The sequence below is a fragment of the Protopterus annectens genome, chromosome 1.part2 (assembly GCF_019279795.1).
Source record: "Protopterus annectens isolate FY-2018-M chromosome 1.part2, PAN1.0, whole genome shotgun sequence".
Lineage (NCBI taxonomy): Eukaryota > Metazoa > Chordata > Ceratodontiformes > Protopteridae > Protopterus > Protopterus annectens.
Window position 1 is genome coordinate 1,193,993,534 of NC_056727.1, and position 15,024 is coordinate 1,194,008,557.

At 45.3% G+C, this 15,024-nt stretch overlaps 1 protein-coding gene across 1 annotated transcript in view; it reads right to left on the minus strand.

Annotated features, from left to right (window-relative positions):
- Nucleotides 1-15,024, minus strand: part of CTPS1 (CTP synthase 1) — a gene marked incomplete in the record, with an annotated part of 606,469 nt that overhangs the window by 288,549 nt on the left and 302,896 nt on the right. Inside the window, 1 exon segment of the mRNA XM_044060229.1 lies at nt 1,537-1,669. Within this exon segment, the coding sequence (XP_043916164.1) occupies nt 1,537-1,669 (133 nt within the window).

Below are 15,024 nucleotides of genomic sequence, written 5' to 3' on the forward strand. Positions count from 1 at the left end.
CTAAAGGCCAGAAAGAGGCCAACAGCATCTATAAACATACTAACTTCCAAGAGTAGAAACTTCTTTAAAAAAAAAAAAAAATACAGAGGAATGCAACAAATCTGCAAAGTAGAAATGAAGAAAACCATAACTAAAAAGGGGAACAGAAAGGAGAGGTATGGAGACAAGCATGAAAAAAATCTTGCAATATAAATTTTTAATCAAACTGTAAAAAGTTTGATATGACTGGAAATACTGAATTGTCACAATATTGATTTTGAAGACAAAATACGGAGGTAGTCGCTCAAGCAGGAACAATCTAGCTGTTGCTTGAAGCAGCAATAAGATATACAGAAGGGAACAGAGAATCATGAGAGGAAGAGGGGCTTGGGCTTCTAGGAAAGTGAAACTTGTGAATTTTGTTTTTTTTTTGTTTTTTTACTTTTGTTACTGTGGATCCCCCCAGGCTGGACTCAGCTGGACTCAGAATGGTCCACTGTGGACAGTGTTTACCTAATTGAACTCACATTGTCTAACAGGCTCTGTTTTTTATACATGACATCCGAGTGATGTGAGCATCCATGTAGTGCAAATTTTTTTCCCCTTACAGTTTCCAAGTAAGAGAAACAGAAAAGTGGAAGTGTCTATTTTAAAGGATCGAACAGACTGTCAAAACCAATATGGTTGAGACCATATGGTTTTGACTACACAGTCTGTTGACAAAAACAAAAAAACAAACAAAAATAATGCTTCTGGGGGGCAAGCCCCTTGCACCCACTAATTATAAATACCAACTGCAAGATCACACTACTATGGGGAAAAAGTGCAAATTCTGTGATCTCCACTGTACTGTGATCTCAGTCAGAACAGCTCCATAGAATGAACTGTCAACCATATGGATTTCAACAATTTGTTCAATCCTTTGAAGTAGCCACAAGAGGAAGACTAAAGGACCAAGCCAGGATAAATTCAAAACCAAAAACCACTACATGTATTAAGAGGCACCCTTTTGCCATGTAAGGCTGAATAAAGATTTCTGTGGACGTAGCAAACACCAGAAAGCTGACAGAAACTAACATATTTGGTCCTTCTGAAAAGAAAAGTCTAACAAAATAAGTATAATACAAATTAAAAACGGGCATTTAAAAGCTTGGAAATGTAAAACGGTACCACTGACACAAAAAGTTAATCAACTGAAAAAAAAAACCTCTGAAAGCAAAGTATACATACAGATTAATAAAAATGGAGGATGTAGGGGCAAATCTCTCCTTTGGAATATGAGAAGTGGCATACATCAAAGGTGATGACCACCCCCTTGTTAACATGCCACTAAAGAACACTTTTGTGGAATGCTGACAGAGGATATCATGACCTGCTCATGGTACCTGTTAAAGGACACCCACTTATGTTCTTTCACCAATTTCCCTTCCAACACTATAATGCAAGCTATATGACCTAAAAAAATCACCAGCTGCATTATGATCTGATGACTGCTTTCTACTGCAAAATTAATCCAAATGTGCAGCAAATCACTTGGATCCTACTCGTGTACTATACCTTGATTTCAAGTTTGTGGTTGATGGCGAGTGCAGAATGTTCCAGAGCCTTAATAACCGAGGCATACGAGTCTGAGAACTTTGTGTACTTTCCAACAAGTGCAATTGAACAAGTCTCCAAAAGACGATCATACCTGTTGCAATGACAGCAAACATCAAAGTTTAAAAATGTTTTGCAGTATAATATTGACCCAACATACAAAAATAAGCAGTATTATTTTACAAGTAGTGTTTACGCTGCAACTGAAAATACCCCTTCCTAGGAGAAATGTACACAGTATTTACTTCTGATATAATAACATAATACACACAGTCTCCATTTTAAGAAAAACACATGGAAAAGGAGTAAAGCAACACACCACAGTGTGTGCCTACATCTAAAATGAGAAGTTATGTATCTACCATAACGTTCCATGTTAGTTGTCTTCTCTCGCCTTCTTTCTTGCTGGATGGGTTCAGAGCCGAACCTCGGCTCCGACTCTGCCTATACTAAAGCTCGAGAGCTAATTTTACCGGCTCAAGGAAACCCTATATCCCATGATGCTAGGCAGTAACTACCCAGATCTCGTTTGGTAGCTAAGAAACCATAGCCAATTCAGTCTCCCCTCTGAGGTGGAGGAGGAGAAAGAAGAAATCCCCAAATATCACTACCTGAAGCTGAATCTACCCCAGGACCAACTGTCTGAGCTAGGAATAGTGCAAGATAAGGTCCCCTGTAAGGGGAAAAACCTCTTGGTCTGTCCAGGCTAGGGGGATGGTGGGCAGGACGCAAGAAAGAAGGCGAGAGAAGACAACTAACATGGAACGTTATGGTAGGTACATAACTTTTCAATGTTAAGTTGTCAATCTCGCCTTCATTCTTGCTGGATGGGACCGCGTCCCTAGCACCTTCATCCTGGGTGGCTCATTGGAACAGACTTGAGAACGGTGGAACCAAAATTTGCCCTGTTTCTGGAGGCCATGTCCAATTTGTAATGTGTAATGAAAGTATGAGGAGAGGCCCATGTGGCAGCCGCACAGATAGTGTCTATTGGTAATCTAGCTTGAAAGGCTATAGATGTAGCCAACGCTCTGGTTGAATGGGCTCTTGGCCTAGAAGGCAATTCTTTACCTCTGAGTTGATAAATACAGGTAATCACAGAAGACAGCCACCTAGACAGGGTTACTTTACATACTGGAAGACCCTTTTTACTCTCAGCATAAGATAAAAAGAGTTGATCAGATTTCCTGAATTGTTTAGTTCTGTCCAGATAGAAGCGGAGCTGACGAACGTCCAGACAATGTAGTTTTTGCTCCGCTCTGAATAATTAGGAATGAAAACTGGAAGATCAATAGATTGATTTAAATTTGTCTGAGAAGCCACCTTGGGTAAAAAAGACGGGTTAGTTCTTAGAGAAACCCTGTCTTTGTGGAACACTAAATAAGGAGGGCGAATGCAGAGGGCATGAAGTTCAGATACTCTCCTAGCAGACGTAATGGCGACTAGGAATAGTGTCTTCCAGGATAGTAACTTCAAGGAACAGGAGGCCGCAGGTTCAAAGGGAGGGAGAATCAAGGATGCTAAAACTAAGTTTAAATCCCACTGTGGTGGGGGGTCTTTGATCGGAGGCCTGAGTAAAAAGATACCTCTGAGGAATGCCTTGCAAAGCTTATGGGACATGATGTTGGAGTCCGACAAGCCTATGTGAAAACTTGAGATGGCTGCTAGCTGAACTTTTACTGTGGAGGAAGAAGATCCTGAGTGAAAGATTTCGGCTAGGAAATCCAAGACCGAGTGTATTGGAGCAGTGAAGGGATCTATGTTCCTAGCCTTTGCCCAAAAAGAAAAGCATTGCCATTTACTAGCATAGATCCTTCTGGTGGAAGACTTAAGAGAAACTACGATAATATCGCGGACAGAATTTGAAATCATTGGAAGCCTGGCTAGGGACGGAAGTGGAGCAACCAAGCTGTGAGGTTGACAGATTGGAGGGATTGGTGCAGCTGCCCTGATTGATGGGCCAAAAGATCTGGCATTGGATCCAGATGCCAAGCCTGCTAAGGGGCAATGAGGATCATCTTGGCCCTCAAGGCGGTAGCTTTCTGAATTGTTTGTGTGAGTAACGGAAAGGGGGGAAAGGCGTAAAGAAGTCCCAGAGGCCAATCGTGGACTAGAGCGTCTCTGGGGGGATGGCCTGGAAGGGGGAAGAGAGTGAAGAAGTTGAGGCACTTGCTGTTTTGTGGTGTTGCAAAAAGATCGCAGCAAGGAAACCCCCACTTCCGAAATATTTTGTCCGTCACCGATTGCTTGAGAGACCACTCGTGAGGCATGAGAACAGCTCTGCTCAGCCTGTCCACTATGACGTTGGACTTCCCGGGGATATGCATTGCTATCAGAAACCGCTGAGAAGAGATCGCCCATTGCCAGAGTGAGTGCTTCTCGACACAGGGGATATGATCTGGTTCCGCCCTGCTTGTTGATATACCATACTACGGACATATTGTCCGTCTGAATTGCAATCGTCCCCAGGGGGAGAGAGTCTTGAAGGGCTTGCAACGTCAAAAGCACTGCTCATCTCCAGGACGTTTATGTGCAAGTGGCATTCAAAGGGTTGCCATGTGCCATGTACTGTCCTGCCTAAAAATGCCCCCCCCCCACCCAATCAGGGAGGTGTCCGTTGTGACTGTGGCGACGGGGGGGGGGGGTAAAAGGTCTGCCTTGATGGACCTGAGGGGAGACCATCCACCAAGATAGATGTTTTCTGCAAGATAGAGTTATTAGGATCTTGTGTGTCATAGGGAGCTGTTGGAAGGACCACTGGGAGAAAAGCATCCATTGAAGAAGCTGCATGTAAAAGCGGGCAAGGGAAAGAAGCGTGATGGCTGCCGCCATGAAACAGAATACCTTCAGAACATACCTGGCCTGAACTTTGTTGTTCTGAAGAAGGACGTGAACATGACTTTGAATATCTAAGACCCTCTGCTCTGTTAACTTTGCTGAGAGCTGAACGGTGTCCAAGGTGGCACCTATGAAGGTAATAGACTGACAAGGTGACAAGGCAGACTTTTCGAAATTTAGAGAGATACCTAGTTCTTTGCAAATGTGGATGGTGTAGTCTCTGGCTATAAGTTGCCACCTGGTGGTGGCAGTGAGGAGCCAGTCGTCTATATATGTAAACACCTGGAATCCTTGACGTCTCAGCTGAGCCGTAACCACTGCCATACATTTGGTGAACACTCGGGGGGGGCTGTAGCGAGACCAAAGGGCAGGGCTCTGAACTGGTAGTGACTGGCTCCCAGCCTGAAGCGGAGAAACCTCCTGGAGCGCCTGTGCATTTTGATGTGATAGTACGCATCCTGAAGGTCCACTGAGCACATCCAATTGTCCTTGCCCAGAAGGGGTAAAATGGACTGTAGCATGACCATCCGGAACCTCGTTCTTTTTACAAACTTGTTTAGATTGCAGAGATCCAATATTGGCCTCCAGTCCCCAGTTTTTTTTGGCACCAAAAAGAACTTTGAGTAGACTCCAGATCCTAGCTGGTCTGCTGGGACTGGCTGGATGGCTCTTTTTTTAGCAGCTTTGATATTTCTAGTGCTGCTTGTTCCCTTAAACTGGGTGGAAAGTCTGGAAGAGACCCCATTTGAATCATTGGGGTTTGGATAAAAGGGATTTTGTAACCCTCGGATATGATCGACTGCACCCATTTGTCTTGAGTGAGGGAGAGCCAGGCTTGTGGGTACAGCGATGATCTTCCCCCGACTGCATCTGAAGGTGGACAGTCGGGCAACACCTCAGGGATGCTGGAAGGGTTTTGTCAGAGAGGGTTTCTCTGCTATCCTGGTTCTGCGGACCCCCTCTGCCTCTTGGACGGCGTCTGTTGTTGTTGTTCCCCCCCTCTGCATCTAGGGGTGAACTGACCTCTTGCGTCAGGCGTGACTCCTTGTGATTTACGGAACCACATTTTTCCACCCTTTTGACCCTTAGGATATGGTCTAGATGGGGTAGAAAAACAGACTCCTACGGCAGAAAGTTTTGCCATCTTGTTCGCATCTGGTCAAAGTATCTTTCACTTGAGGTCCAAACAACGTTGAACCATCAAAGGGGGAGTTAGTGAAAGACGCCTTGAAGGGGTTTGCGAAGTTACAAAACCGCATCCAGGCGGGACGCCTCAAAGCCACACCTGTGCCTGCGGCCCTACTCGCTCCTTCGGCTGCATATGAAATAAGCCACATGGAGGAGTTGACAACGGAAATCAGGGTTCCTAGCTGTGAGTTAATTTTTTCCTGAGACCCAGCAGCTGATGGATCCTGGAGGACCTCACCCAGATCTTTAAGAATGTCTCTTTGAAGATGGGTGAAGTGACTTAAGTAGTTCAGCGACTGCATGGTAAAGGTCGCTGACGAGAACATCCACTTGCCGTACCTATCCATTGTCCTAGATTCCTTGTTAGGCGGATGGATAGGTACTGAAGGATCAGCCAGTTCCTTCTTAGTGGCAGCCGCCACCACCATGGCATCAACTGGGACACCTTTGGATAAAAATTGCTCATCGGAAGGGGCTGTTATAAATTTAGAAGGCCTCCGTGGGGTGGGTTCCAACGAGTCAGGGGACGTCCACGCCTTCCGTGCCACCTCTTCCATAAGGGGGTCGAAGGGCGGAAACACCCAGGAGGTGGAGGGTCGAGAACCAAGAGTCTCCAGGTAAACAGACTCATCCTCTGAAGGATTAAGGGAAGACCAGTTCCCCCTCTGTTTAAGGATTTCAAGGATGTCAGAGAAGGATCCTCAGAGGGGGGATCTTGGGGATCCTTCCGACTCATCCAAGTCGGTATCAGAAGTGACAGACTCAGGGGAGTCCACATGCTTCCTTGTACATGTCCTCTTAAGCGGTGGTTCACCTGATGGATCAGGGGAAACCTCGGAAGAGGAGGATATTCCCAATGGGGAAATCTGAAGAGTTGGATCTCGGCGGCTGGGGGCGAGAGAGTGGGAAGAGACATCAGCAGGCACTACAGTGGGAGGAGCTGATGGAGCTGACCGTACAGCAGGCACTGGGGCCAATACGCTCATGACCTCGAAGGCACCCCTGTCAGGCAGGCTAGAGAGCTCCCGCTCCGAAGAGCTAGGAACCCCAGTCGGCACAGACAGGGACGGCTCCGAAGCCAATGTCGGGGCCGAACTCACCAACGCCGACACTCCGAGAGGGAAAACGGGGTCAGACAAGGGTCCGATGCCACTCGCCCCCTCGGAGCCGGCGAGAGAGTCCAAGCGTCCGGATCCCTCCAAGGATGGCACCATGGACGAGATCGGAGCAGACGACTGAGCCGAAGGGGGAGGTATCGGCTCAGATGTCAAAATGGACACAGCTCCGAGGGGCTCCGGCTCCGAACACTGGGGTAGAGTCGAAGGAGGAATAGTCTGTTGTATGGACGTAGCCGCTGTCTGATGAGACGGGCTGTGAAGCATTTGGGCCAGTGCCTGAGACTTTAATAGTCTACTTACCACCCTCTCAAGGTCATGATCGGAAAGCCTGGAAGACAGAGAGGAATGGCTCCGATGGCTCCGCTCAGAGAGTAACGGTGACCTCGGAGCCGAATGTATAGACTCCAGAGATGGAGATCTGGACCTCTTGCGTGTGGAGGGCATCAGGGTTGATGGAGCCGATGGAGTCGTAGACACGTCGGCTCCAGCTGGAGCCGACTTTGAAGACAGAGTCTTAGAGGTATCGGCTCCAGCTGGAGCCGATGCAGGTAGCTGCGATACAGAGGTATCGGCTCCAGCCAGAGCCGATAATGTCGCAGAAGATGAGCCACCATCCGAAGGCTTAGAGCTTGGAGCCGAAGGTTTAGGTGGTTTCGAAGGCTTCCCCGGAACGGACTTAGCCGGGGAACCTTCGGGCTTTAATAAGCCCCTTAGTATCAATTTATTCCTGCACTCCTGCAGGACTCTTGGGCTGAATGCATGGCACACTGAGCAAGAGTCCTGCAGGTGCAGGGGTCCCAGGCAATAAACACAAGTGTGACCGTCTGTCAGAGACCTCCTCTGACAGCACGAGTCACACTTCTTGAAGCCTGAGACCTTTGTCTCCTTCGACATATTATAGTCGAAAGGAAAAACAACAAAAATAGAAGAAAAACACACACACTCCAACAAATAGGGATACAGGGATACTGAGGGAACACACACAGTTAAGAATCCCTGTGAGGAAATTAGAATAAAACCGAAGGGCCTAAGGCCTAACCTAGGGTGTGGGAGTATGACAGGGATAAAAAATAGGGACTAAACTTTTAAATTAACCAGAAAACTAGCCTATAAAAGATTAAATAGAATACTAGGGGAAAAACTAAGGAGAAGACCAAGATTTTAGTGAAAAATTGTTCACTAACCTGTGAGCCGGTAAAAAGAGCAACCTCGCTAGTGTAAGCGGCAAACGAGATCTGGGTAGTTACCGCCTAGCATCATGGGATATAGGGTTGCCTCGAGCCGGTAAAATTAGCTCTCGAGCTTTAGTATAGGCAGAGTCGGAGCCGAGGTTCGGCTCCGAACCCATCCAGCAAGAATGAAGGCGCGATTGACAACTTATCAAAGCATTACGATTTTTTTGAATTATGCTCAGAAAAAGTAATGTAAAATACACCTCTCACTATTATTCTTCTATGGCATATTTCAGTCTGGCTCAATATTAAATATGAATCCACTACATTGCCTCTGTCAGTACTGCTGCTTTGGTAATAGAATGTTTTCCAGTGACAAAACATGTTGCCGCTTTGTAGACAACATAACCACTATTCACTTCTGATGCAATTAAATTATCTAAAGATATAGCACAGATGTGTGCTCCATTCCCCAACCATGAGCAAAACATTACTCTACACAAAAGAGTATAATACAACAGGGTGGCACATTTTAAAGGTAAAGCATTCCTACTCATGATTCTCATCAATACATAGTCATACCTTGAAATAGAATCTTTTTGCAGTTAGGGTGTGCTTTTAGGTTCAGAAGCAATGGGACAGCTGCATGCTGAATTTCTGAGCGCAAAGTCAATTTCCTTAGTAATGCTGTTTTTTTTCTGTATTAACATTTCAAATAGGTTCATAGGTTCATACTAGGCTATCTGCCCAAGGGCATTTACAAGCCTAGCCCATCGTTTTGTGGCTTACGCCACCCCTTTAGTATGGGGAACTATACCCATTATTTTGCTGTGCCTCTGTCGAGCAGTGACACTGAGGTAATCCCTGGGGTATATCTGCGATCTCCCATCCATTGGTCAAGATTTCTCTTGAACAAGGCCAGCGAGGTGCTCTGCCTCACATGTACCGGGATTTTGTTCCACAGCATAGGGAGTCTTTGGGTGATGAATCTATCCCTCCAGCACGTCCTATTAATAGCCGTGTCGAGGTTTAAGTCTCCGCCCTTGTGGCTCTGATGGATCTAGATTTTTTGAGGTGAAGCATATTCATCAAATCTGGGTTTGACATGGCCTTGTATGTTAGGCAAAGGTCACCTCGGAGCAGGTGGCGACTGAATAGAGCTGGAGTTCTTTCAGTCGGGCAGCATAGGACAGATTTTTGAGACCCTTTATCCTTTTGGTGAGGAACTTTAGTGGCCTCTCCAGCTGCTGCAAGTGTCGGGTCAGATACATTCCGAATGGGGCATTGTACTCAATCATTGGTCTGAGTGATGAGTAAAGGGAGACTATGACCTCCCTTGATCTAGATGAGAATCCCTTCATGATAAGGTGGGCAATGTAGAAGGTCTTCCTAACTACTTTAGCTACATGGGTGTCGAATGACAGACTACTATCAACCTGGGTCCCCAGGTCCCTGATAACTTCTTCTGTGCTCAGTGGATTGCCACCTATTTGGTAGCTAGAGGTAACCTTGTTTTTCCCGAAGGGTATGACTATGCATTTTTTGGCATTTAACTTTAGGCCGTGGCTCTGGCACCAGTTATCCGTTTCTGTGAGACCTTTTTGAAGGATATCTGTGTCAGATGTGTTTTCTACTATGGAGCCCAGTTTGCAGTCATCTGCAAACTTTGTCAGCCATAACCCTCCTGTGTTTGCTTGTACTTCGGAAAAGTAGATGCCAAACAAGAGTGGGCCCAGGACTGAGCCCTGTGGGACACCACTTGTGACAGGCTTTGAGTCTGACATGGCGCCAGCAACTCTGACCCTGTGGGTTCTGTCACTCAGCCAGTTTGCAACCCATCTTGTGATGTATGGGTTAACATTTAAGCTGATGAGTTTTTCAATGATACCCGAGTGGGGTATTGTATCGAAGGCCTTAGCCAGATCGAGGTAGGCTGTATGGACTGCCTTTCCTCATCAATGGCTTTGGTGACTGTTTCAAAAAGTCACCCAAGTTTAAAAGGCATGATCTGCCTTTGACAAAGCCAAACTGGGTTGGATCCAAAGTCTGCAAATTCCCTATGTCTTTATTTATGAGGTCCATTATGATCCTCTCCATGGCTTTGCAGATAAGGCTTGTCAAGCTAATGGGCGGTAATTTCCAGGGTCGGTGGAGGCACCGCCTTTGTGAAGTGGGACCACAGTTGCAGTGCGCCACTCCCTGGAGTGCGTATCCAGAGGTAAGACTTTGATTAAACAGCTGTCCTAGCTGTGGGTTTAATTCCTCATTGAGTTCGTGGAGCACACAGCCGGGGACACCATCAGGTCCCATGGATGCTGTCTTTTTGCTTTGGAGAGAGCAGTTCTCACTTGGGCTGGAGATGTTTGGGGGCTGCAATCGTTTGGTATAGATATCTCTCCTTTTGGGGAGGGGAGAAGTTTGCGCTGAACCTGTCAGCCAGTATGTTGGCAATGTCTGTAGGATCAGTAATCTTCACATCATTTTGAACTAGTTCTGAGCATATCTGGGAGTTTCCTCCTAGGTTTCTCACATAGCTAAAGAAGGCCTTATGATTGTCTTTTGAGTCTTTAGCTATTTTTCTCTCGAAATTTGCTTTGGATGATTTTATGAGAGCTCTTAGTTATCTACTTATAGTGATCAAGGGTGTCTTACCTTTTAAGGATTTTGCTCTATCCTGTAGTAGCTTCCTCCTTTTGTTGTAGAGTTTGTTTATGGCTGGGGTCCACCAGACTGGACGCTTGCCTTTGGTACAAAGAGTCTTTGTTTTGCTTGGGATTGCCTTATCCATGCAGTCCTGCAGGTGCTGGTAGAAGGAATTTGTAAGTGATTCAGCGGCTTGAGTACTGTTTTCCGCCGCTCGGGGCCTTAAAGGAGACCACACTAGTCTTTAGAAGTGTGAAGTCGGCTTTGAGAAGTTCTTTACTGTGGTCTTTTTATTTCAGGTGGGGTGGGATGAGGACCTCCAGCGAGATTAGTTTGTGATCTGATCTCACCAGTGAGGGGTATACTTCCGGTGTTGAACATTGTGCTCCCATGTTCGTGATGATGAGATCAAGTATGTTATCTCCTCTTGTGGGGATGGTGACTAGTTGTTCCATGGCATTTGAGTTTATGAATTCCAGGAACTTTTGGGCTAGGGTGTTTGGGCTTGAGTAGTGGTCCCAGTCTATATTAGGGTAATTGAAGTCACCTAGTATGATGGTGTTTGGTGATACATTTATCCCCTCTAGTGTTTTCAGGAAGGCCATGTCAGGTTCCTGAGTTTGTGAGGGTGGCCTGTAACATGCTACAATTTGCAGAGCAGTCTTGCCTACGGTTAATTGCACCTGGATGGTCTCCGATGCATCATGCGTTGCCACCAGTCTTGAGGTGTGGGTGTCCTTGATGAATATGGATACCCCCCCTCCTTTCTTGGTATTGTCCGGATTTTGGGGCCGGAACGCATGATATAAGGTAAAACCTGATAGCGCTGGGGTGCTCTCAGGAGCCTTGAACCAGGTTTCTGTCACAGCACAGACATCGATGTTCTCCATACTGAGAAGGGCCTCGAGTGCGCGCATTTTGAGATTTAGACTTCTGGCATTGAGCAGCATTACCCTTAGTTTTTTTTCCTTTTTGTGTTCTAGGGTGGTAGGTTTAGAATTTGAGCCTTGCCTAAAAAGGCACTATGGGGTGGCAAGAGCCTTTGCCAATATCCGAATCCCAGGGGTGACAGGTGCAAGCCGTCCCTTCTTGAAGCAGCGTGGCTTGTCCAGCATGTCATCCCAGGCAGACAGATACTGGATCCCCTTTGAATGACACCAGTGTTTAAGCCAATTGTTAAAGCTGATCATCTTATCTCTGTATTGTGGCATCATTCTTGGTGAAGGTAGGATACTGCTCAAGGTCAGGGTCATACCTGCCTGGGCTACATAATCAGAGAGCTCCTCAATGTCTCTTTTCATGTAGTCCAAGGAGGTACGTCTCAGGTCGTTTACACCAGCGTGGACAATGACTGAGTCATATTTGTACCTGCTGTTGAGAGACCTGAGTGCTTGCGTTATGTGGCGGATTCTAGCGCCCGACAGACAGCTTACTGTGACCTTCTCCTTACTCAGTCTGGTGAGCGGGACATCAGTGTCTGACTATGGAGTCACCAATGACTAGTGTGTCTGGCATTGTGTTTGGCCTTAAGGGCTGTGACTGTTTGACACTCTGACTGTGAGGTCTATGTGTTGCAGGTGTTGTGTTCTGAGGTGGTGGTTGTTTGGGTGTCTGCTTTGGTGGCCTCTGCTGTTTTGGTAGATTTTTGATCAGAGCCTCCGAGTATGTCTTTGTGTGTTTATGTGTATGATTTGAGGTTGTAATGGTACTATGTGAGACTGGGTCTATAGTGTGTGTGGTAACCTTCTCCTCCTGACTGGTCTTGCCAGTCCTATGTTGAGAGAGCTCAGCCTCCAGTTTGGCCGTATAGTTGCATCTCTCGCATGTATTTGTGTTTTGTGGGAGGAGGAGAGGGTTGTCTGTGTACATGAGGCAATTGTAACATTGCCTCAATATTCCCAGGTTCACCAGCTGAGCAGGAGAGGACACTAGCAACTGATCCCTCGACATGCTAGAAGGATAGACAAAAACTTTAAAAAGATTCCGGGGATGTGGGTGACCGAGAAATGGGGGGTTGCCTTTTTGGGGTACTATCTATGACAAGAGTGCCGTATCAAGGTAATAAGTACTGTAGGAGCAAGTGCTATGTTTAACAGATAGAGAATAGTCTACTTGGAGTCAAGTAGAGATGATCTTTTTAGTTATAGGATGCGCTGATTTGATCAGTAGTATAGTTCGAGGAAGGTAGTTTTAAGGGAAAATTTGAAGAGTGGACTTTAGGTAGCCCGAATAGTTTAAACCTGCTTAACCGGCGCTGCCCTAGTGTGCAACAGTGGCAGCTCCGCGCTAATTCGCGCCAAAGCGTGCTTTATTTCGACTAAATGCTATCAAAAGCTAGTACACTTGAGTGTATTAGCCTGTTTAACTTTTAAGCAAAACTTAAGCAAGCAAGTGCAATAAACAATTCGAGCTATTAAAAACAGTAAAAATAGGTAATAGCAGAATAAAACAGGCAGAAATAGCAATCGAAAGGCTTAAAAATTCGAAAATGCAAAAAAATACTTAAAATCTGGAAAGTTTGTCTTTTCTGGTCTCTGCTGCTCTAGGAACTCTGCTGGACACCACGAGGAGCTGTGCTGAGTTCTCTATAGCCAGAAAAGCCCGCCAAAGCGTGCTTTATAGCAGGGGGCTGGAAAAGACAGGAAATGACCCAAAATGGCCAATAAACTACAAGTTACTGCTTTAAACCACTCCTCTGAGGACAAACAGGCAGCTCAGTACTCCCTACTCCCACTAGTGAGTAAAGAAACTACCCCTTGACCAAACAAGGAAAATGGAGAAAACAGGAACCAAGACAAAGCCCAGGGATCAGCAAAATCTGATCACTGGAACAAACTATTAGAAAAGTATGGAAAACAAGAGTATTTTTTTGGTTTTTTTTCAAGTTTTTTTCAGAAAGGCAGAAAACACAATAAATGCTGTGTTTTTCGACTAAATGCTATCAAAAGCTAGTACACTTGAGTGTATTAGCCTGTTGTTTAACTTTTAAGCAAAACTTAAACAAGCAAGTGCAATAAACAATTCGAGCTATTAAAAAATGCTGCAAAATGAGAAGTTATGTACTTACCATAACGTTCCATGTTAGTTTAGTTGTCGTCTTCTTGCCTTCTTTCTTGCTGGATGGGTTCGGAGCCGAACGTCGGCTCCAACTCGGCCTATTACTAAAGCTCCACAGCTATTTTTATCGGCTTAAGGCTATCCTATGTCCCATAATGGTAGGCGTGATATACCCAGATCTCGTTTGATAGCTAACACTATGGACATACATGTCCCCACCATGACTGAATATATATATATATATATATATATATATATATATATATGTGTGTGTGTGTGTGTGTGTGTGTATATATATATTTATATATATATATATATATATATATATATATATACACACACACATATATATATATATATATATATATATATATATATATATATATATATATATATATATATATATATATACATATACATATACATACATACACACGCACACACACACACACACACACATCTAGGTAAACAAACCTCTTATAAGAGTTACCAAGAAAGGGAAAGAGGTAGCTAAGGAGATAACTCTCATAACACATCTCAGAAGATGCTCTCTGTCTTGCCAGGCTAGGGGGATGGAGGGTGGGACGCAAGAAAGAAGGCGAGAAGAAGACAACGTGGAACGTTATGGTAAGTACATAACTTCTCAATGTTAAGTTGTCAATCTCGCCTTCATTCTTGCTGGATGGGACAGCGTCCCTAGCACCTTAGTCCTGGGTGGCTCAATGGAACAAACTCTTGAGTACAGTGGAACCAAAATCAGCCCTACTTCTAGAGGTCATGTCCAGCTTGTAATGAGAAATGAAGGTATGAGGAGAGGCCCATGTGGCCGCTGCACAAATGGAATCCACTGGCAATCTTGCCTGAAAGGCTACTGAAGAAGCTAATGCTCTGGTTGAATGAGCTCTGGGCTTAACAGGGAGCTCTTTATGCCTCAATTGGTAAATCAACATAACAGAGGTCAACCACCTGGACAAGGTTACTTTGGAAACTGGCAGGCCTGGTTTCCCTTCAGCATAAGACAGGAAGAGCTGTTCTGATTTCCTCGTCTGCTTGGTTCTATCCAGGTAGAAGCGTAATTGACGGTGAACATCTAGAAAATGTAACTTCCGTTCAGACCTATTGGTATAAAGTGGGAAGAAAACAGGAAGATAGATGGTCTGATTCAGATTTTTTTCAGAGTACTTTGGGTAAAAAGGACGGATTAGTCCTAAGTGACACTATCTTTGTGAAAAACAAGGTAAGGAGGGCGAACACAAAGGGCTTGAAGTTCTGATGCTCTTCTCGCTGAAGTGATGGCTACTAAAAACAGAGTTTTCCAAGAGAGCAACTTTAATGAACCGGAAGCCGCAGGTTCAAAGGGAGGGAGAATTAAAGAAGACAGCACCAAATTTAGGTCCCATGGTGGGGGAGGATCTTTTACCGGGGGTCTACGT